The 22,563-nt window shown below is 49.5% G+C and overlaps 3 protein-coding genes across 4 annotated transcripts in view; 2 read left to right on the forward strand and 1 right to left on the reverse strand.

The window, feature by feature from the left end:
* Window positions 1–7,018, forward strand: part of B3GNT8 (UDP-GlcNAc:betaGal beta-1,3-N-acetylglucosaminyltransferase 8) — a 24,393-nt gene extending 17,375 nt beyond the window's left edge. For both annotated transcript variants that reach the window (XM_035117864.2, XM_060275577.1), the window contains exon 2: window positions 1,235–7,018. In XM_035117864.2, the coding sequence (XP_034973755.2) occupies window positions 1,235–2,456 (1,222 nt within the window). In that variant the 3' untranslated portion in view covers window positions 2,457–7,018. The remainder of the gene's footprint in view (window positions 1–1,234) is intronic.
* BCKDHA (branched chain keto acid dehydrogenase E1 subunit alpha) lies at window positions 3,689–17,383 on the reverse strand. Its single transcript, XM_035117868.2, has 9 exons — window positions 17,244–17,383; window positions 13,674–13,853; window positions 13,412–13,498; window positions 12,608–12,716; window positions 11,700–11,861; window positions 11,073–11,279; window positions 10,227–10,368; window positions 9,918–10,089; window positions 3,689–7,688 (listed from the first exon to the last, which is right to left on the reverse strand). The coding sequence occupies exons 1-9, from the start codon at window positions 17,352–17,354 to the stop codon at window positions 7,518–7,520; spliced, it is 1,341 nt and encodes a 446-aa protein (XP_034973759.2). The 5' UTR covers window positions 17,355–17,383; the 3' UTR covers window positions 3,689–7,517.
* A 1,173-nt stretch (window positions 17,384–18,556) lies between these two features.
* EXOSC5 (exosome component 5) overlaps window positions 18,557–22,563 on the forward strand; it is a 32,969-nt gene continuing 28,962 nt past the window's right edge. Inside the window, exons 1-2 of the mRNA XM_035117869.2 lie at window positions 18,557–18,736; window positions 20,605–20,718. Coding sequence (XP_034973760.1) covers window positions 18,625–18,736; window positions 20,605–20,718 — 226 coding nt within the window. The 5' untranslated portion in view covers window positions 18,557–18,624. The remainder of the gene's footprint in view (window positions 18,737–20,604; window positions 20,719–22,563) is intronic.

Below are 22,563 nucleotides of genomic sequence, written 5' to 3' on the forward strand. Positions count from 1 at the left end.
TCATTTCCCTGGAGTTTTTGCTCCCCCATAAAATCCTGCTAAGAACCATAGACTCATCAGCTTGACTGATATGTTGGCCAAAATGTCTGCTAAGTATCTCCTGCAAAGATTGGAGGGCCATTATGCAATACCGGTGGTAGTAGTAGACCAGGCAGGTTTCAAGGAAAGGAATTTCCTTTGGTAATTGCTTCTCGCTCAACCATTTGATAATGGGAAGCCACAGCAGAACCTGCCCAGCTTTTTACAGCTTTTATTGACTTAATTGCTGCTTTTGCTTCCATAAATAGAAGTCATCTCTGGGATAAATATTGATTCGAGACTTTAATTTTTAAGTAGTGTGCTTCAACACACAAATGCGTCCGAAGGTTCGAACAGGCTCAAGTCGTACTCTTGCAGAAGAGATTCCCACATCCAAAGAAGCCCGAGAAGGCTGTGGTTTGGAGCCAGTGCGAGTCCTACTCAGAGTAGACCCACTGGAATGAATGGGCATGATTCACTTACCCTATTAATTCCAGTGGGTTTACTCTGAGGAGGCCTTAGTTGGCTACAAACCCGTGTTGTAGCTCCATTTTAACTTTTATATTAGCGATATAGTTTTGCGTAATCAGTACTTTTCACATGCCTAAGATTCTGGGCCGGCCTCTAAACATTGACGCCGGTGGTATGATTTCATTCTCGCCATTGCAAGTTGGCGCCAGAGGATTACAGAGACCGTTCTGTGCTGTCCTGGCAGAAAACGACCTAGCTATTAAGAGTGCTAAATCCTATGCCACTACTGCGGCCCGTGTTTTGTTAGCCCGAAAATGGAAAACGAGCGAGGTCCCAACTGAAGAATGGTAACCTAAGCTGACAGAATATGTGCAGCTTACAGACTTAACATATAGAATAAGAGAACAAGAAGAACATACATTTAGAGAAGATTGGAAAACGTTTATTGAATATATGGTGGGAAATTGTGTGCACTTGAAAGCGCTGGCAGCATTAAGATAAATTCAACAGTGTAAATAAGTTTTGATGGCTGTAATAATGGAATACTGAATGGTTTAGTTTTTGTAAAATATGCAGGGATTTATGATATGCAAAATGAACCATGGGAAGAAGATGGCACGACCCTGAAGTACTATGAATGGGATGATGTTTGCCATCTTTAATTATTATTAATAAGGATTTTTATTTTCCATCCCGTTCCTCAGCCCTACCGAGCCTCACTTTCCCCTCTGCTCTTGCTTTCCAGGAAGGAGATGAAACCTTCCCGGTGTATCACCGTGGCTACTGCTTTGCTGAGTCTGGTTGCCCTCAAAGCCTACATTGAGTGGAGTGTGGAGGAGGCCGAGAGGGTCCCGACCCCTCATGGGGGGCACGGCGTCACGGCCCAGCCCTCCAAGGACGACTTGCCGGCCTTTACCCTGCAGCGCTTCAACGCCTCTTTGCATCAGCTGCGCCAGAGCATCCCGCGGACAAACGCCTACTGGAATGAAAAGCAGCACCATATTTTCCAGGACTTGGAGTACGGGCTGGTGAACACTTCATGGAACGACTGTTCCGCCGGGCCCGAGGCAGCAAGCCGGGTGGCCAAAATCAGCGACTTCAGCTCCTATCCGGACCTTTACAAGAACTTCCTCCTCTACGACGAATGCCGGAACTTCTCTCTCTTGATCAACCAAGCAGGCAAATGCTCCGGCACCAAGAACCGCACTTTCCTGCTCTTGGCTATCAAATCTCTGCCGGGGAATTTCGCCGCCCGCCAGGCCGTGCGGGACACGTGGGGGGGCGAGGGCGAACCCGGAGGGTTGCCGGTCCGCACCGTCTTCTTGCTGGGCACGGCCCAGAGCAGCTTCGGGCCTCGGCTCCAGCGCCTGGTGGACTACGAGAGCCGGAGCTATGGCGACATCTTGATGTGGGACTTTGAGGACACCTTCTTCAACTTGACTCTGAAGGACTTCCTCTTCCTCAGTTGGACCGCGGAGTATTGCCGGGACGTGCGCTACATCCTCAAGGGGGACGACGACGTCTTCATCAACACACCCAAGGTCTTGGAGTATCTGGGGTCCCTAGACGCCAACAAGATGCTCTACACGGGCCAAGTGATGGCCAACGCTTCGCCGTTCCGCGTCCGCCGGAGCAAATACTATGTCCCTGAGTCGTATTACGTGGGGCCTTACCCGTCCTATGCGGGGGGTGGGGGGTACATCTTCTCGGGGCCGCTAGCCCGGTGGCTCCACCTCGTGTCCCGACACATCGCGTTCTACCCCATCGACGATGTTTACACGGGCCTTTGCTTCCAAGCCCTGGGCATTGTCCCTGAGGCGCACCCGGGCTTCCTGACCTTTGACATTGCGGAGAAGGACCGCAGCGACCCTTGCGTCCACAGCAGGCTACTGCTGGTCCACCGCCGCAGCCCCCAACAGACCCTCCAGCTGTGGAAGCAGATCACAGACCCAAACCTCAGCTGCTGAACAATGGGAGTCAGGAACAAGGGGTTTGAGGCGCTTCCTGTTGAGCGCTGAAGGCAGACGTGGTGCAGCCTTTTGTGTCTTTGTTGGACACGAGGACCTCCTGTGTGCAGTTAAGGGAGGGGAATGACCTCCTTGAAAAGTCTGTGTGTGGAGAAAGGGCCACTGCCTTCGTATTCTGCTTGGGCACTTCCTAGAGGCAGGGGCCTGGCCACGGTCGGAAACCGAATACTGGGTCAGAAGGGCACCCTCTTCACTAGGCTTCTCCTTAGGTTTCTGTTTTATGCCTGCTCTGGGGTGGCAGCATGGAGAGAGGATAAATTGGCAGGTTGCGCAGTGAGCAGTCCTGTAGAAAGCAGAGGACCAGAGGGGCATTTTTCTGAGTTGTTTGGAAAGGGTGGTATCTCAGGGGCAGAGGACATGTCTGGCTGTGTCAAGGCCCACCTTCAATCTCTTTGCCCGGGGTGGGGGGCCCTTTACTGCCAGAGGGCCGCATTCTCTTCCGTGCCATCTTCTGAGGGGCCGCATGCCAGCGGTAGGTGTGACCAGAGGTACAAGTGGGTGGAGCAATGGATGTAAATTTGGCCTTTGTATAGGAGGCAGGTTTCTACACAGACAGACACCACCTATCCTCCTTCTGGACAAGTAAAAGGTGTGATCAGAGTTCAAGGAGACATTTGTGGAATCATGGAAGAGTTGGAAGGGACCCCATGGGTCATCTAGTCCAACCCCCTGCAATGCAGGAATCTCAACTAAGGCATCCATGACAGATGGTCATCCAACTTCTGCTTAAAAGCCTCCAAGGAAGGAGGGTTCACCACCTTCCAAGGGAGACTGTTGCACTGTTGGAACAGCCATTTGGGGGTGTGAAAAGGGGCCAAAGTGGGGTATGGCTTGGAGACAGGGGGTATGACTAAGGGAGAGTTCTTCCTGGTGTTTAGTCGTGATCTCCTTTCTTGTAACTTGAAGCCATTGGTTCGAGTCCTACCGTCTAGAGCAGGAGAAAACAAGCTTGCTCCCTCTTCCGTGTGGCAGCCCTTGAGATACCGTGTTTCTCAAAAAATAAGACACCATCTTATATGTTTTTTCCCTCAAAAAACAACAACACGGTGGCTTATTTTCAGGGGATGTCTTATTTTTTTTAATTAAGTATTTTTTAATTAAGTATTTTTTTAATTAAGTATGGTACAGTTTAACCTTGTAGGTTAAACTGCCTATCACTATGGCTTATTTGGGGGGTATGGCTTATTTTTGGAGAAACACGGTATTTGAAGGTGGCTCTCATATCTCCTGTCTCTTCCTATCCAGGCTAAACATACAGTACTCAGCTCCCTCATCCATTCCTCATAAGGCTTGGTTTCCGGACCCTTGATCATTTTGGCTGTCCTCCTCTGCACATGTTCCAGCTTGTCCATATCCTTCTTAAATTGTGGCACCCAGAACTGGGCACAGTATCCCAGGTGTGGTCTGACCAAGGCAGAATACAGTGGTACCACGAGTTCCGTTGACCAAAACACTAGACTTCTGTTGATGCAGTCTAGAATAGCATTAGTATTTTTATTTATTTATTTGCTGCTGCATCACATTGACTCATGTTAAACTTGTGCTCCTTTTTCACACGTACTGTTAGTAAACCAGGTGTGTCCCCTGCCATCTTATATTTGTGCATCTGGTTCTTCCTGCCTTAAGTGCAGAACTTTACATTTGTTCATATTGAAATTAATTTGGCCCAGTTCTCCAATCTGTTAAGTCTATTTTATTGTGTGGGGAACAAATCTCCAAGCTGCCATTGCCTTTAGAAAGAAACCTAAACATGCATAAAGGGATGTGAAATTAGGAGGGAGAAATTCTATCGCAACAGCTCAATGTTAGGGAATGATAATTTTCAGATTTGGAAGGGCAAACAACTCAGTCTTTCAGATCGCCCAGGTTAAAAAATATTTGGAGGATTAACACTTGCTATACACTTTTTCCGGTATGAAAGTCTGCAGCCCTACCAGGGATGTCGCACTGATAGATTTCCTGCAATGGCAAGTGGTTTGACTAGATGGCCTTTGAGTACTTACCAGTACATTTCAGGTGCTTGTCAAATTTGCTTTCAATCAATCAAACTCTTTGATCACACAGTGGGATTCTGTACAGCTCATGTACCAGAGCTGGCTCAGCTAATCAGAAATATTAAAAATCCAACATGCAACTTGAATGCAGTTTTCTTCCTGCTGAAACAAGGAGGGCTGCAGACATGCACAACCACTCGGATCTGAAGGCTGACATCTTTAGCAGGATAGTACTTGGGACACATTGAAAAGAAGCAGGTCCAGTTTTTACAACACTTGCTTCAGAAAGACTTAAGTGTTGTGGAAACCTCTGCCTGGTTCACACCTGTCTGTCAGGCTGCTTTTAAAGGCTCAGGACATGGGCCGAGTAAGAGTGGTACTGATTCTGGGTTGGGCTCTCCTTCCTCACCTTCCTCACCCCAATGCCGGATCTGGCTGGGTGGATCCTGCTGATGAGTTCTGTATTATCTGACATGTTTTTCCCACTACAAGCATTTCCCCTCTACAGTCCTCGATCTCCTAGGTCCAAGCACTGGCAGAGGAAGGGGGGTGCGGTGGGTGCGGCCTGGCCGGGATGTCATCCGGGGGGGGGGGTTGACATCGCCCTCCCACCCCCCTGGCTAGCTCCACCTCCAGGTCCAAGGCACCCAGAGAAATTGGATGAACAAAGGAGCCCAGCAAACTTGTCCGTGCTATCAGCCTCCTAGTGTTTAAATACACCTGAAGGAAAAGTGTCCACCTTCATCAATGGCAAAAAAATAGGTGTGTTCTATGAAATCACAGGCTATTAATTGCTGCCTTCTTGGCTGCATCTTACACAGAAATTTGAGCGAGGTTCGTGTGTTTCCATGTGATTTATTTAAAGAGCAGGGAAGACTATTTCTCCCAGCTGCAGTGATGTACAGATATCATAATAAAATATGCCTCAGGTGCTGTGTCTTGATCATGTGATTCATGTCTGCCATGGTTGGAAGTTAAACTTGTTGCTGCTCTTTGGAAAGTATTCACAAGTGCTTTTAAAATACCAGGCTAGTAACCTAGTGCTAAACTATTATTTTGCAGCAAGGCAGTGGTTCCTAAATGATGGTGTAGCAGGGAGGCAAGCTGTTTTCAGTGTTGTGTTTTATAAACCAAAAAGTCTGCCTTTTGGCTGGGGCAAGCAGCTGAGGCAAAAAATGGAAGGGTGACGGGTCGTATCAAAGGGACAGAACAGGCTTGTAGACAGGAAAGCAGATGGCCAAGGAATCTTTAGTGTCCTTCCACATGATGGCTGACAGGTGGTAAAACGAGGCAGTGAGCAAATAACAAGTAAACTAGGAAAGTATGCTGTGATACAAAATTTTAAGGAACTTGCCCTAAGATGTTGAAGATGATGGATTCTGTACCTAGTACCTGTTTCCAACTAAGTTCTACTCAGACAAGAGCCTCTGAAATTAATAAATCTGCATTAGTCATGGCCATTAACTTCAGTAGGTCTACTCAGAGGAGGGCTGGCATTGGATGCGACCCTATGGCGCTGTAGTGCAACTGTAGAATATTCTAGTTACAGGTAGGTACTGTGTTGGTCTGCCATAGTTGAAACAAAATTTAAAAAATCCTTCCATTAGCACCTTAGAGACCAACTAAGTGTTATTGGTATGAGCTTTCGTGTGCATGCACACGAAAGCTCATACGAATAACAAACTTACCGTAGTTGGTTTCTAAGGTGCTACTGGAAGGAATTTTATTTTGTAGAATATTCATCACAGTCAGGGTGAGATGAGATGAAGCAGCTAACTTTGCTCTACTGCAGTTTTAATCATTCTAACATGAATTCATCAGGGCTCAGCTCCACAGCTTGTTTCGATTTAGGGTGCAAGCCCTAACTCCTGTGAAGCGAAGGCAGAGTGTCTCTGAACACGTGCAAAGTGCCATTCTTTCCTTCCCAAGTGACTGCCAAACGGGTTCCACCCATTTTGATAACTATCCCAACCAAGGATGTGGCACCCCTGGCTGCAGATTCTCACTGGCCGAAAAGCAGATTGCATAGAGGCAAATGCCCATGAAAGTTTTATTAATTCCCCAATGTGCCCCTTTGTTTATGCATACATTTGCCTAGACACTTGTTACCCCCAGCAGCCCAAATAGAACCGTTGCTTTTCAGTGGTAAGAACTTCCGATTCAAGCGTAACAGACCAAGAGAGCTCTGCCCCCACCCCAAGGTGCCTGTTTAGATCGGGGAAAGGGCTGAGGAAAAGAAGCCCAGGCAAGACAGCTGTAACTTTTTCTTTTAGCATTACTCTCCCCAGCTGCTAAAACCCCTCAAAAATCAGATGACAAGCTTGAGGTTCACATCCCTTTAAAATGTCATTTATCACCCAAAAGACACTATCCAAAGAGGGCCTGGATTTACTCCCAGACAGGACACCAACTGCGGCCTCCCACTCTAGACAGGGCATCTTTACTTCTAGCGGCAGATTCCACCAAAGCGGTATTCAGTTCCGGAGACATTTACGATGGCATTAGGGATCCATTTGGCAAAAATGCTTGCCCCTACAGGGGAAATCAAGGTTCTGCCTGCTAGCTTATGCCCAATTTCTGGCTGAATGACAGAACTGTGGAGGGAAAAGGTACCAGGAGCAGGAGAAGAGTCAGGGAAGCAGCAGATATAAGGCAATTCACATCCACAGCAGGAGAGCCGTGGATGTTTTGTGTGCTTTAAACAGGCTCTGTGCAACTAGCAGATTCAAAAAACTGGGGCAAAGTAACAGTCTGGGCTGCTACCACAAGCTAGTTTGAAGCCCCTGGGTGGGGCCCAACAACACAGCTTACAGGGGCCAGCCCTTCAACCCCAAAGTATCCAGAAGGGATCCCCCAGTGGGGAGTCTCTCAGCCACAAGATCGCCACTGTGAGAAGGAAGGGGCTGCCCCGGAACACGAAACCTCTCACAATCTTTGCACGCTGGCTTGAGCCAGATCTCCTGCACGTCCCAGTTGCTGGAGGGCAGAGAGGTGAGGGAAAGGTGGCTCACTTCTCGTACTGGCCCAGCGGGTAGTGCTCGCCATATTGCTTGAGGTGGCGTTCCAGGGATTCCTGCTGCTTCTGGATGTGCCAGGGCATCTCGCAGTAGACGTCGGAGAAGAGGAACTGAGGGCTGGGCTTCAACTTGCGCTCTGCCTCCTCAAAGGCTTCCATCACCTGAGGAACACAAAAGGAAAGCAGAAATGGGAGTCCCCGTTCTCGGCTTTCTTGGTTTGGACCTGCGATTCACTGTGTGGAAGAAAAGGCGGGTGGGGCAGGTGCCTGGCTTCTCTGAAAAGGAGCACCCATGGTTATGTCCCACCTCAGCCAGGATGCTTCTATTCATCACAAAGAAGTGGTTCTATTTTAGAAAGCTGATCTGAGGAGCACTGGAATTTCCCTGTGTCAGGGCTGGTTTGGCTGCAGTTCAGCACAGAAACTCAGAGATGAGAAGTAAAGTCGATTCTTTATTCAGAGAGACAAAACACAATGGAGAACTTAACGGGCAGGACTATCCCGATGAAGTACCATGTTTCTCCTAAAATAAGACACGTCTTATATTTATTTTTCCTCCAAAAAAACCACCACGGCTTATTTTCAGGGGATGTCTTATTTTTTCGAGCGGGAGCTGGCAACAGCATGCTGCGCCGAGCCCCAACCCGTTGAGAGCCGGCAGCAGCGCACCGCGCGGGACCCGTTGAGAGCCGGGGAGCAGAAAGCAGCCGCAGAGGCGGCTGTGAGAGAAGCGGCGGAGGAGGAACCGGCAAGAGGCGGCTGCACGGGAGCCGCTTTGGGGAGCGCAGCGCAGCGCGAAGAGCCTGGTGAGAGGCAGCTGCGGCTGCAGGTGAAGCCCGGGATCTGCGTGGGCGACTGGGGACGAGCGCCCTGAGCGCTGCGGCGGTAACGAAGAGGCGCCCGATCAGCCCACTTCTCAGTTGATCGGGCGCCTCTTCGCCACCGCCGCAGCGCTCAGGGCGCTCGTCCCCAGTCGCCCACGCAGATCCCAGGCTTCACCTGCAGCCGCAGCTGCCTCTCACCAGGCTCTTCGCGCTGCGCTCCCCAAAGCGGCTCCCACCCCCGCAAAACACAGTGAGGCGGCCGCGGGGGAAGTGCCGAGAGCGCCCAGGAGCGCGGCTGCAGCGACGGTAATCCCAGGGGCTACGGAGGTGGCTGTGGGCACGTGCCAAGCCCCAAAGCACAGCGGCGGCGCTGGAGACGGCCACTGCGAGTGGCATGAAAAGAAGATCGCCAGCAAGCGCGCTGTTGCCTCTTGCCGGCTCTTCCAAAGGCGCTTAAATGCCTTCCTTTCCTTGCCAGACCTGCTCCCCCCCCGCCTTATTTTCGGGGGATGCCTTATATTTATTCTACTAATGAAAAGCCTGACATGGCTTATTTTTGAGGACCGTCTTATTTTAGGAGAAACACGGTAGTAGTAGCAGTAGTAGTATAGTAATAATAATTTATTTATACCCTGCCCACCTGGCTGCGTTTTCCCATCCACTCTGGGCGGCTCCCAAGAGAATATTAAAAACACAATAAAACATCAAACATTAAAAACTTCCCTAAACAGGGCTGCCTTTAGATCTTTTCTAAAAGTCAGGTAGTTGTTTATTTCCTTGACAACTGATGGGAGGGCGTTCCACAGGGTGGGCGCCACTACCGAGAAGGCCCCCTGCCTGGTTCCCTGTAACCTCATTTCTCCCAGTGAGCGAACCTCCAGAAGGCCCTTGGTGCTGGACCTCAGTGTCCAGGCTGAACAAAGGGGGTGGAGACGCTCCTTCAGGTATACTGGGCCGGAACAGGGGATCTGAGCCTCCCACTTCCTTCCAAGGCTCCTCTGCAACTGGCTGCCTTCTCAACAATCGCAAACTCTTTCGAGGAGGGGCTCTCTGTGCCTTTTGCTCTGCTACAGGTAACACCCTTCTTGAGGACAGAAGAGGACGGGAGGAGGAGACAGTGGAACTGGGAGGGGGAGGAGGAATCTGTCGCGGCCTCAGCCTCCTCCTCCTCCTCCTCCTCAGCTGCCTCACTCTCACTTAAACCTACTGCTTGCTCAGCCTCCAACCCATCTTCCTCTGACTTGTCTTCTGCACCCCACCACCAATCTCCTGGCTCAGAGCCTTCCCACTCTGATGCTGCCCGGCGGGGGGGGGGGGGGTCCCTGGCTGTAGCCTCCCACCATTCCTCCTCACCTAGCCAGTCCCTGACACCCTGTGGAAGTCAGACTCAGCGTTAAGGCTGCTTTCTCTGTTCTTCCTAAGAGACTTCAATATTGTTGGCCTTTGCTCCTATTTTGCATTGTTCTGTACGGATCCTGAATGCTTCCCTATTTATCGCAAGCAGGCATTCACGGAAACACAGCCAAGACAGAGGGTAACCTGGACACCATCCATCCCAGCCACTCACCCTTTTGCGGGATTTCTTTCGCCACGTCTTCTCCTGGTCCTCATCCCACCAGCCTCTGCCCACCATGTAGTGACGGAGACGAGAGATAGGGTGGTCTTGCTTGTCCCAATAGTTGACTTCATCCACCGAGCGGTAGGCGGAGCTGTCGTCACTTGTGCTGTGGTGTCCAATCCTGAGAGGCAGTTCATTATTTAGGGGGGTTATTTGGTCCCGCCCCCCACATCAGGCCACTTGCTTCTCAGGCTATGGGACTTGTGCTTCATTGATTCCCTCCCACCCCCACCCCCCGCTCGCTCGCGCCACACCTACCTGTAAGTCATGGCTTCAATCAGGAAGGGCTGGTTCTCGGCAACAGCCCGGCGACGGGCCTCCCTGGTGGCATTGTACACGGCAAAGACATCGTTGCCATCCACCCGGATGGACTGGATGCCGTAGCCGGGACCACGTGCAGCTGTGGGAAGAAAGCAAAGGATGGGATGCTCTGGGCATAAGGGAGTGTTGGACTTTTCAACTTTCAAATTCCAAAAATGAGAGGTGCTAAGAAGTCGTAACATTGATTTGGGAATTCGAAAGATATTTTGGTTGAATAAATAAAATTTACGTTTTACTTAGTATAAGTAAAATGTGTGCAAAGCTGCACAGAAATCATTAAAAATGATTGCCAAGAACTTGCAGTTATATTCTTCTTCTTTAGCATTACTTGACATTTTCAGAAGTTAATATTAAAATTCATTGGTTTCCCGAAAGCAGTTTACACGTTTCTTCATCAAATGCAGACTTTCAAAGCTAAATGTTGTCTGATCACAAAAATAATAGCAGATTTGAATTCCTCACACCCCGGAAACATGATTTTAAGACCCCTAACTAAGGAAATTTGCAAAAGTTAACTTTCACTCCCAACATGACACGCCCTACTCTGGGAAGCCATGCTTCACGGTGCAGCAGATGCTTCCAGGACAGTTGATGAAACAATGCCAAAATAAAGATGAAAAAAGGCACTTAGATTTCTGTGCTAGTTACGCGGCAGTGGCTGGTGACAGCAGAGCCTTCCAAAGTGGACTTTCTATGTTTACCCAGAATCTGGGGCAGGAGGGTAAGGTCATGTGGCCTCGGAGCATTCTCCACCCCACCCACATCCTAGCCTGACCCCCTTACCTATTCCGTCGCCCCGGTACTGCTCAGACGTCGGGGTGGAGATGGCATAGCCGTTGTTGCGGCAGAAGAAAATGATGGGGCACTCAAGGGTGGCGGCGAAGTTGAAGCCTGCGTGGGCATCACCCTCACTGGCCGCACCCTCCCCAAAGTAGCAGATGACAATCCGGTCGGTGTTCTCCCTCTTGATGGCGTAGGCGGAGCCAACAGCTGCCAAATGGGAAGGGGAGAGAGGGAATGAGAACAGGGAAAGGAAGGAGATGGGTGCACAGGACATTCACTGTAACTGTGTCTTCAAACAAAGGATTGGTTTGTTGTAACGAACCCTTGTCATTAAAAAAGTGGAGGATCTGCCCATACTAAGCAGTGTCATGACCCACTCAGCTCCCAGACCTCTTTGGCAACGACCCCAAAGGAGGATTTGCCAGCCTGGGGTGTCTCACACCTCCTGACTCTGCCAGAGGTAAAGAGGATCAGATGCTATGTGCACTTGAAGCTACCACAGATAAAGTTAAGCCACCGATCAACTATTCAGCCTGAACATACCCAGTTCCCTCAACTGTTCCTCATAAGGCCCGGTTTCCAGATCCTTTATCACCTTGGAAATTTTTAAACCCGTTTTCGCCTCACCTTGTGGGATCTGCGTAGCTAGTGGGGATGATATGGTGACAAAGTGCAAATCTTTGCAGCCGTAGTGTACAGGCATTTGACGGCCTTTCCCAGTGTCGCTGGCATTGCCGTAGCACTGTGCCATGAACAGGTCCAGAGGGTACCCTCTGTACATCAGTACACCTAAGAGGAGCAAGAGGGAACATGAGATTAACCGGAAGCACCTTTTATCAGAGTGAGAAGCCAGTAATGGTATTAATAGAGCACTAGTTGATGCACAGAGTTCAGGAGGAATGCTTCTTCAACAGAGGGGGATCATTTGATGGACGAGAGGAGAGCATGGGGTGGGGGGAAGCCACCTCAGCCAAGGTTCAAAAGCCTTCTAAAAATAAATTCAAGATTACACTGCAGAAATAATAATAATAATAATAATAATAATAATAATAATAATAATAATAATAATAAATAATTTATTTATACCCCACCCATCTGGCTGGGTTCCCCCAGCCACTCTGAGCGGCTTCCAGAAGGATATTAAAATACAATAATCTATTAAACATTAAAAGCTTCCCTAAAGCAAAGGAGGCCTATTAAAAACACCTATTGCAGTGGCTGCTATTATGGAATATAAAAACAGATCAATTAACCTTTAAAGCACATGGTACCATGTTCCTGTCTAATTGGCTCCTTTAATTTTTTATAAACAGTCACATGGTGTGCAGAACTAACTAACCAGCCCAAGAGACAGTGAATCCTAAGGGAAAATAGGAATAACAGGAAAGAAGAGGTATTGTTGGGGTGAGAGCTGAGGATGCAAACATGCCTAATGTGAGTACTGCAGTGTTGAGTTGTCATGTGCTGCCACCCAATGGCTGAGCCGCTAGTAGCACACCACCCTTCAGCAGGAGGGAGAGTGACTTGTCCCTTACCTGCTTCACGGTACTGTCCAAACACCAGATCGGTGTCACTAAGAGCCGCTGCGCTGCCCACGTGGGTGCCTTCCTCCCCGTAGTTGGTCATGTAGAAGGAAATCCGACCCTAAAAAAACAAACTGAACTTAGTCATGGAAGGAGGAAGGGATAGCTCAGTCAGGAGAGCAAAGGACTCAGGGTTGTGGGTTCGAGCCCCATGTTGGGCAAGATTCCTGCATTGCAGGGGGTTGGACTAGAGGATTCACATGGTCCCTTCCAACGCTACAATTTTATGATTCTAAGGAAGGTGAAGGCCTCTAGGCCCAGCTTTGTGTGCATGTAACCCTGTCTATTCATTAGATCAGGGCTGTCCAACTTCCAAGAGACCGTGATCTACAACCACTATTAAAAAACTGGCAGTGATCTACCCAGAGTTGTTCAGCTTTTTTTAGGGGAGCCAAAGTTGCTGAGCTTTTTTTGGGGGGGGGGTGCCCACGATCAATCACGATCAACAAGGGGCATCCTGCGAACGACTAGTAGATTGCTATTGACCTGTCAGACAGCCCTGCATTAGATCAACTTTCCCCAACCTGCTGTAAGCCAGGTGTTTTGGACTACAATTCCCATCAGCCCCAGCTGGTAGGGTCAGCACTCAGGGGTGATGGAAGTCCAGCCAAAACATCTGGTTGGAGAAGGCCACGCTACAGCCACATCCCCAAGTCAGGAGATACTTTGTGTGACCCTCCCAATAGGACAATTTCTTTTTTGAATGAGGGGTGCAGAATCTTACGGCACATGTGTGTGTGTGCACTGCAGCCATACCTGTCTCTGGGACTCGTAGAGAATCCGATCCATGGTGTTGAGAAGTGTCATGCTCTTGTAGAATTTCAGCACCTGCTCTTGGGGAAGCTGCAATGGAGGGAGAAATGCCGCTGGACGAAAAATATTTGAACAGGGCCTAAGGAAAGTTTTTCAAAATTCCTTGGCTTCTGCAAGAACCTCTTGATTTTTTCCCCTTCTAGTGGCAATGCAAAACTGCACAGCGCACTGAACTGGACAATCTGACAAGGCCCCTGCATCTTACCTTAGGGTCCTCACTGGGGTTGGTGATCTGCCCCTGTCGGTCCATAACTCGGTAGATGGGAATCCCTGAAATGACATTAGGCTGGATGAATTCTAGCTTGTCTACAAACTCGGCAGAGGCACCGGGGAATTGTGGCTTCTCCTCCAAAGAGGTAAACTCTTCCTGCTGTTGAAGGCATACCTGGTACAGATAAAGAGAGAACACACCTGTGAAAAGGTGAACAGAGTTGCACCATGCCATACAGCGACGAGGCAACTGAAATGCTATGTATTTGATTTCAATTACATTTGTCACTCTGCAAAGCTATCACCACATAGGTATCCCCCCCCCACCTGCTTCCATAACACAACGACGAGTGATTTGGCTTGGCTTTTCAAAAGGTGGTCCCACCAACCCTCTAACCCCTTTTGCACCCGCAACAGTGATGCAGAAGGAGGTGGCGTGCACTGCCCAAGATCCCAGGGTGTGCTTGCGCATGCAGTCCGCCTCCCCTCCTCTGCAAGGATGGGGCTGTCAGGGGTGGTAGGTAAAGTCCAGCCCTGTGTCAAACACTGTCAGCAGCTGCGGGAGCCCTTCTGTAGGCTGGGCTTCATAGGATAGAAACACAGCGATAAAACACTGTCCCCAGATGCAATGTTTTAGCGTAAGGGTATCCAGTGGGAGTGGGGGCTAAATCTGCTCCCTGCCCCAGGCAGAAGAACTGAGCACATCCCTAACATGATATCCCCACCCTCAGTTCAATTTATTATGCGCTTACTGCAATTACACCTTTTTCTCCAAGACATGCACGGCTCCCCCTCTCCTCATTCAATCGCCACAACACCCCTGTGAGGTAGGAAATGCTGAGAGATTTTAAGTGACCCAAGGTCACCCAGCGAGCTTCATAGCTGAGTGGGGATTTGCACCCTGGTCTGACACTCTACCCCAAAGGTCGGCAACCTTATTCGAGGATGGGCCGGTTAATGCTCTGTCCGTCCGTCGGAGGACGGGCCAAAGGGTGTGCGCACATGTGCTCTTCCAGGTTGGAGGAGCGCCCGTGCGTGAGCACACACGCTATTTCTGGCACCCCTCCAACCCGGAAGTGTGCTGGAAATAGAGTGTGCGCATGCGCATGGTCGCTTCTCTGTCCTGCATGTGTGCACACATGCTATTTTCGGTGCACAATTGGGTCGGAGGAGCGCCCGTGTGCATGCGCACGATCGCCATCAACCTGAAAGTCAGTCCCTATGCTGCGCCACACTGGTAAGAGCGGGCGGCGGCAGGGATCGCCATGGGCCACTTAGACAAGCCTCATAGGCTGCTACCTGGGCTGCTACCGGCCCATGGGCCTTAGGTTGCCGAGTGCCGACCCCTGCTCTACCCCCTCCCCCCACCACACTGGCTCTCATTTCTTGGTGAAAAGAGTGTGACAGAATGGTGGTAAAACAAAATGCAAAACGTTGTAAAACAAAATGTATTAAGTTGCAAATCTAGGCCTGTAACATATTACTGGGTGGAAGAACCAGAGAAAGAGTCACTTGGATTACACACGGCCGTCCCTGTATGGTTCAACAACATCTGGAGAGATCAGGTTCGCTATTCAGGTTATATGAGCTGTTGAAAACAACAGCGGAACAAGCCTTTAAATCCAGGACGGACATGTTTGTTAAACAAATACCACGTCCTTGGCTGCTGCCAGGGAGAGAAGGAAAATTATCTCCACAGATCTTGGGCCTGTCAAGCTGTGACAAGAAAGCTAATTGACTTCAGTAAATCAACACTGGGGAAAGGGTGAGGGAAACTGGATGTGGTCCCAAAAGAAAGAGAGAGAAACACACGCCCCTTGAGACGGCCCAATCAGGCAGGAGAGAGTTGCAGGGGAGATGGATTCTCTCCCTCCCTTTCTGAAAGAAAGTGTTTTCAAAGTCCTGAAAATACACAGGGTGACCTGCCACAAACACACACACCAACCACATTTGACGATGCCCTTTAAAAGACTGGTGCCCTGCCGCATGCTTTGGAAAATAGCTATTTGCAGCATTTCTAACACAAGCCTCCCAACTTCATCAGGGCGCAAGGCAATCGACTCCCTCTCACAGCCTCATCTGTTCTGCACATGTTTACTTGGGATTTTATATCCCGCCAGGGAAGTAAGTCCTACCGAATTCAATGGGGCATACTCCTAATTGAAGAGTTGGAAGGGGCCCTGATGGTCATCTAGTCCAACCCCCTGCAATGCAGGAATCTCAAGTAAACCATCCATGACAGGTGGCCATCCAACCTCTGCTTAAAAGCCTCTGGTGAAGGAAAGCCCACCACCTCTCCTTTGCAAACAGCAGTGCAAAGCAGCCACTTGCATGAACATTTGGCTATCATTATGAGTGTGTATGTGTTTTTTGACCACAAAGCCACAGACCACTCGAGTTCATAAGGTGCAGGGAAGCTGTGGTCTTCTAGATTTTGCTGAACAACACACATACACACACCCTCCGCCATCATCCCATTTGTGTGAGCCAAATTAACAGCTGTAAGAATGTAAGAAGACCCTTCTGGATCCGGCCAACAGCCCATCTAATCCGACATCCTTTTCCCACTGTGGCCAACCAGATGCTTGTGGCAAAGCCGCAAGCAGGATTCGAGCATAAGAGCAACTCTCCAACGTGCCCTCCAAGCAGTTTCCAGCAACTGGTATTCAGAAGGATTACTGGGTCTGACCTTGGAGGCAGAGCACAGCCATCAAGGCCAGTAGCCATTGATACGGCCAGTCCTCCATGAATCTGTCCAATCCTTTAAAAAACCGCCTGGGTTATAAAAACAATTTTTTAAAAAATCAAATCAAATCCATTAAAAAACCATCTGGGCTGGTGGCCGTCACTTCCTCCTGCAGCAGTGAGTTCCGCAGTTTAACGATGTGCACTTTTATAATGACCCATGTCATTATTTGGGCAGAGCTCACTTAGCAGTTCACATAAAGGACACAAAAAACACATACACCTACACATCCATCCATATAACCCCCCCAATAGACCAGCATTAACAACGATTTCAAGAAACATATGCCAATTAAAAATCCCTGCAGGACACCCATTTCTGAGAAGACGGAGATAGCATTTCCAACAAAGACAGGTGGATCCCCAATACAAAATGCTCCACTCCTCCCCCACCCCGCAAAGTTGTCACCCATACACGTGCAAAGCGCCACGTGGGGAGGTGCAACTGCCACATTCCCTCCCTCCCTCCCCCACACCCCCATCCAGCCTTTGCCTCCCAAACCCTGAAAAATGTGGGTTTCTGTGATTTGTTTTGGTTTTTTAGGGTTGGGGGGAGGAGAGATCTGGAGGGGAGGGGAGAGAGAGACATAACCCACCCCACCTCTAGACCCCCAGGGAAGTGGGTCCCAAGTCTCCTTCCACCCCTATTTGAGACCCCCCCCCCCGCAAAAGAAACCCCCACGGCTAAGTGGGACACAAGGTCCTCCATTCTCGTTGAGCGGGAGGGGAAAGACGTATCCAACCCTCCCTTTAAATGGGGCCAAAATATCCGGGTCGTGACTGCGGGAGGGGGGGCAGGGGGCCGCCTCGGGAGACTCACTCCTGCGCGGAGCCCCCTCGCCGGCAGCCGCCCGGGGTGCGAGGGGCGTCCCAGCAGCAGGCGCCTCAGGGAGCGCAGCCCCGCGCAAGGGAGCCTCGCTGACGCCGCCATTTTGGGCGGCTGGAAAGCTTGAGGCGGGCGCCGGGCACTGGGCCTCGCCTCCTCCGTCTAGGGAGGCGGGAGAGACGCCGCCGCCGCCGCCGCCCTTGCTCCTCCCTCGAACCTGCTCCGAAATACAGTATAACGAGGCCTTGGGAATAGAAAGGGGTCGTGATTTTTGTGTGCGTGTTGACGTATTTCAAATAGTGAAAAGTTGTAGAGCTTGACAAGATGCAAAAATAAAATAAAATACAATAAATGCCGTTTTTGAGGTGTCCCAGCGGGAAATTCCACGTGTCTGGGTTTGCCCGGACGCACGGCCGTTTCCCCCACCTTAATATTTCTTATTTTCACAATGACTCCTTTGGATGCAGTTTCTTTTTATAAATATTTTCAGTAGGCACCTGTGTAAATATGGGTGGTGGTGGTGGTGGTTGTTATCATTATTATATTTTGAGCCCCCTCTGCTCAGCGACTTGTGCAGGGGACACACCTGCGCTGCCCTAAACCCAGAGAGCGGGCCTTCCCCCAATTTTTTCTTTTTTTAATTTTATCTGGTTCTGTTTATGAATCGCTTCCCCGTCTCCAAGGGACATTCATCAAAAAGTAAAATATAGGTTTTCCCACAGGACAATAAGCAAAAACGAAACGAAACTTAGGCTACGGGTCGTCAGTCACATTTGGTATAGTTAAAGCGAAACAAAATGTTGACTCGTTGCTGAATTGTTTATTTATTTGATTACAATAACCCTGTGAGGTAGAAATTTGTAATGACGTTGGGGGGAATGCTCCCTTAATTATGACCCCCCACACACACTCAGCCACACTCTGATTCCTAGGGGATACCCCAAGTTTCCCCCTTCCTGAACCATTATTTCTAACTCATGAAGCTCTGTGTTTGTGTGTGTACTCTTAATGCACATTTGAGGCACATCCTTTTCCGCAAAGGATTCTGGGCCTTGTAGTTTACCCCTCACAGAGCTACTGTTCCCAGCACCCCTTAGCAAATTGCAGCACCCAGAATTCTTTGCGGGAAAGGCTGTGCTTTGAATGTGCTTTAAAGGCATGGCGTTCAAAGAGCCACATTGGGGGAGGGAGTTCAAAAGTGAAACAAGGTCTCGCGTTGACAACCCCCATCTGTTTGGAACTTCAGAACGGAAAGACTTAAGAAGGTTAGGTGTGGGTGTTGCTTTAAGAGGAGGAGTCGGCTCTCGTAGCTACGCCGCTTCAAACCCCGGATCCGGAAGCATCAAGGGGGAAACCACGTGGGTGGATCGGCGCGATGGAGACCGAACAGAAGCGCTTCGATTCTGGCGATCTCCCTGCGCTGCGCCGGATCCTGTGTGAGCAGGGACTGCTGTCCCGTCCTGATGGCTCTGCTTCCTGGATGCAGGGTTAGGAGTGGCATCCTTTCCCCATCCCACCTTCCTGCTCCTCCATCTCAGGGTTATAGCCTCTTAACTAGCGCTATTGATACTCCGTAGGTGTGAGGTCCAGACGGGCGTTTCTTAGATCTCCCCTTCCAAGCTCCTGAGAGGCTTTTAAGGTTCTCTTTGGCTCAGGGTCTTTCTTCCCTCGATATCGCCCTGTTGCTCTTACTTCCAGTTTGGAACTCTGGAATGGGTGTCTTGTCTTTAGTCTCATATCTCCCAGGCTCCTTTCTTAGCCCGAGCACCAGATGCTTAATACCCTTTGCTTTCCTAACCCCCCCTCCAAAACAGAGCTTATAGATCGTAGAACTGCAAAGTTGAAAGGGGTCCCAAGGGTGAAATCTAGTCCAACCCCCTGCAATGCAGGAATATCAGCTAAAAACATCCATGACAGATGGCCACCCAACCTCTGCTCCAGTGAAATAGAATCCAGAACCTCCCAAGGGATCCATTCTGCTGAGCAACAACCCCTACTGTCAGAAAGTTTTTCCTGATACTGTATTTAGTCAGTATCGCCTTTAATGTAACTTGAATCCATTGGTTCAGGTCCTGCCCTCCACAGCAGGAGAAAAGCTTGCTCCATACTCCATGCTGATTTAAATTGAGTGAGGGAACCCCTGCTCTCCCTGCAAGTTAACCTTGGTAGGTTATGGTTAAATTACAGAGTTTGCTACCCCATGGTTTGGTGGTAGACCACCAACTTGTATGGCTTAAAAAGGGAATTAGGCTCATTCAGGATGGATAGGGTACCGCTGGCTGCTTGGCATGTTGCCCTTGTGTTTCAAAGGCAGTGTGCCTCTATGCAACTTGCCAGGGATCACAAGCAGGAGAGGACTGTTGCTCCCATGTCTTGCTTGTGGGATTCCCATGGTGCCTGGTGGCTGGTGCCATTGAGACGGATAGGGTGGAAGGCAGAGAACCCAGCAGTATGCGCCAATGACAAGCACAGCCAACTAAAGCTAGTCCACAGCCAACTAAAGCTAGTCCACAGCCAACTAAAGCTAGGCCCCCGTCCACGTCCTTAACTGAGTTCTGTAATGGCAATGCCAAAATTAAGGGGGAGGATGAAGGGTCTTGAAACCAAGTCTTGTGAGGAATGGTTGAGGGAGATGGGTATGTTTAGCCTGGAAAAGAGGAGATTGAGAGGAGATAGGATAGCCATTTTCAAATATCTGAAGGCCTGTCACATGGAAGATGGAGCAAGCTTGCTTTCTCCTGCTCTGGATGGTAGGACCCAAACCAAATGGATTCAAGTTACAAGAAAGGAGATTCTGATTAAAAGTCATGAAGAACTTTCTGGCAGTAAGAGCAGTTTGACAGTGGAACAGACTCCCTAAGGAGGTGGTGGACTCTCCTTTCTTGGAGAAATTTAAGCAGAGGTTGGATCTGTCATGGGTGCTTACTAGTTGAGATTCCTGCACTGCAGGGGGTTGGGCTAGATGACCCTCGGGGGACCCTTCTGTGAAACTGGGAGGCAGTGCTGCGCCCAGAACTGCTTGTAAATAAGAAAGCAGGCTGGAGGGGGCTGGGTAAGGGCAGACTGCAGTTGCTGGGACAGGGGCCCATTTGCCTTAATGAACCACCTTGTGCTGGAAAAAATTAAACAGAATGGAAAAGGCAACTTGTTTGGTTTAGAAAAAAAGCTGTGTCTGCTTCTTCTCCCTCCCCTCAGGGCAGCTAGATAGTTAAAGTTCCTCAGACTTCCTTCTTCTCTCCTCCCATCAAGAGTAAGTGGGTCTGTCCGCTGCTTCTATGGTTGCAGTTGGGGAGGGGGAGGGGGGAGCACCAAATTAGGCCAAATTGTTCATGCCCCCCTCCCGTTTTTTTTCCAGGGGACACTTCAGTACTAGTTGGAGTGTATGGGCCTACTGAAGTCAAGGTCAGCAAAGAAATCTATGATAAAGCTACCCTGGAAGTGCTTCTGAGGCCCAAAGTGGGTCTACCAGGTGAGAGGTATTGCAAACTGACTCATATATCCAGGGCCGTCTCAACCATGTCAGGCGCCCTGGCGCCGTGCTGCAGAGATCGCTCCGGCACCCCCGTTCCGCCCCGTTTCTTGTCTTAGCTGGTGGGCGGGCGCAAGGCGCAGCATGGCTTCCACACGGCTCTGTCGTGCGGCGCCCCCCTGCCGGGCCGGCGCCCTGCGCCACCCAGCTTAGCCCTAGAGCCGGCCCTGCATATATCCCCTTTGGGGGGTTGCTTTGACCCAGGTGCTTGCCGCTAGAATTTGTATAGGGGACAAAGTTGGGGCATGCAGGCCTACTCGCTAATGTTGGTGTTTGTTTTAAATGAATAGGTGTAGCATTCTAAATCTGTATTTGCATGCTGCAATTTGGGAATTTCTTCCTTGGAGGGAGTTAAAAAGACAAGAGGAGGGGTCAAGTGAAAGCATTTGTGTGGGGCACAGCGCTTTGTGGGCTCGCTATCTTTGACAGGCAGGCTAGTTGTTCCCTTGCACTAATTGCATGTTCAACGAGGGTGTGAAGAGACCTCCCATGTTATACCAGCTCCATGCTAGGGGAGGTCCTCAGCAAAATCTATTGAGGTGCTGCATGTTTGTATATTGGTAAGCATGCTGAACTAATTCATTTGTTACAGGTAGGTAGCTGTGTTGGTCGGACGCAGTCAAAATAAAAATAAAAAATCCTTCCAGTAGCACCTTAGAGACCAACCAAGTTTGTCATAGGTATGAGCTTTCGTGTGCATGCACACTTCTTCAGATACTGGAAGGATTTTTTATTTTTATTTTAATTCATTTGTGAAATGCATAGCTGGTGGGGTTTGTGGACAGCAGACGGAGCTACTTTGCACAGGCCTATGATGCCCCACGCCCACCTAAATAGTGTAACCCAGGGGTCAGCAAATGTTTTCAGCAGGGGGCTGGTCCACTGTCCCTCAGACCTTGTGGGGGGCCGGACTATATTTTGAAATAAAAATATGAACGAATTCCCCTGCCCCACAAATAACCCAGAGATGCATTTTAAATAAAAGCACACATTCTACTCATGTAAAAACACCAGGCAGGCCCCACAAATAACCCAGAGATGCATTTTAAATAAATAAAAACACATTCTACTCATGTAAAAACACGCTGATTCCCGGACTGTCTGCGGGCCGGATTGAGAAGGTGATTGGGCCAGATCCAGCCTCCAGGCCTTGGTTTACCTACCCATGGTGTACCCATCCTGGATCTGAGGACAAAAGTGGGACAGGAATTCAATTAATCACTTGTTCATGGATTGGCACTGGGAACCAGTGTCCAAAGGGGTGGACACAACCAATTACTTGCAGTGTCTGTGTGCAAGGTACAGTTAGTTGTATTTCTAACCCAGTAAGACAGTCATAGGCGCTTGGTTTCCCAGCTCTGCTGCTGAGATCCTTTAACAGAAGATGAAAGTGTTTGCCTTCTGTATTCAGCCAGCTACAGAGAGCCTTGCGGGTCATACACTACCTCCTTCCCTCTCCTCTGGTGTGGCTGCAAGGAAGAGATTAGAAACTTCTGATTTCACTTGACCACAGTTTAGTGTATCAGCTAAACCCTAAACTGTGGTTAAATTTCCACTATGACTTGTTTACTAGCTTCATAACACCTGCTTTGAAGATGGCATGGTTCAAACCCAACTCATCATTAGCATTAATGGCAGCTTGTTGGTTCAGACCAGTGGTGGGTAATCAAAATGGAAGTGAAAGTTTTCTCTTTGTGGCCATGGCAGAAGGGTTGGGAAATGCTTGGGGGAATGACTTGTTCTTGTCACAATAAACTATGCCTTAGTGTGATGTCATTGAGTTAA

This window comes from Zootoca vivipara, chromosome 6 (assembly GCF_963506605.1).
Source record: "Zootoca vivipara chromosome 6, rZooViv1.1, whole genome shotgun sequence".
Lineage (NCBI taxonomy): Eukaryota > Metazoa > Chordata > Lepidosauria > Squamata > Lacertidae > Zootoca > Zootoca vivipara.

Excerpts from the sequence above, each read along its gene's own strand:
- BCKDHA (XM_035117868.2), bottom strand. The coding sequence starts at position 17,354 with ATGGCGGCGTCAGCGAGGCTCCCTTGCGCGGGGCTGCGCTCCCTGAGG. Across the intron at positions 11,280-11,699 it reads AGCTACGCAGATCCCACAAG|CTGTTGGCTCCGCCTACGCC; the intron begins GTGAGGCGAAAA and ends CCCATTTGGCAG. Across the intron at positions 10,369-11,072 it reads GTACCGGGGCGACGGAATAG|CTGCACGTGGTCCCGGCTAC; the intron begins GTAAGGGGGTCA and ends TTCTTCCCACAG.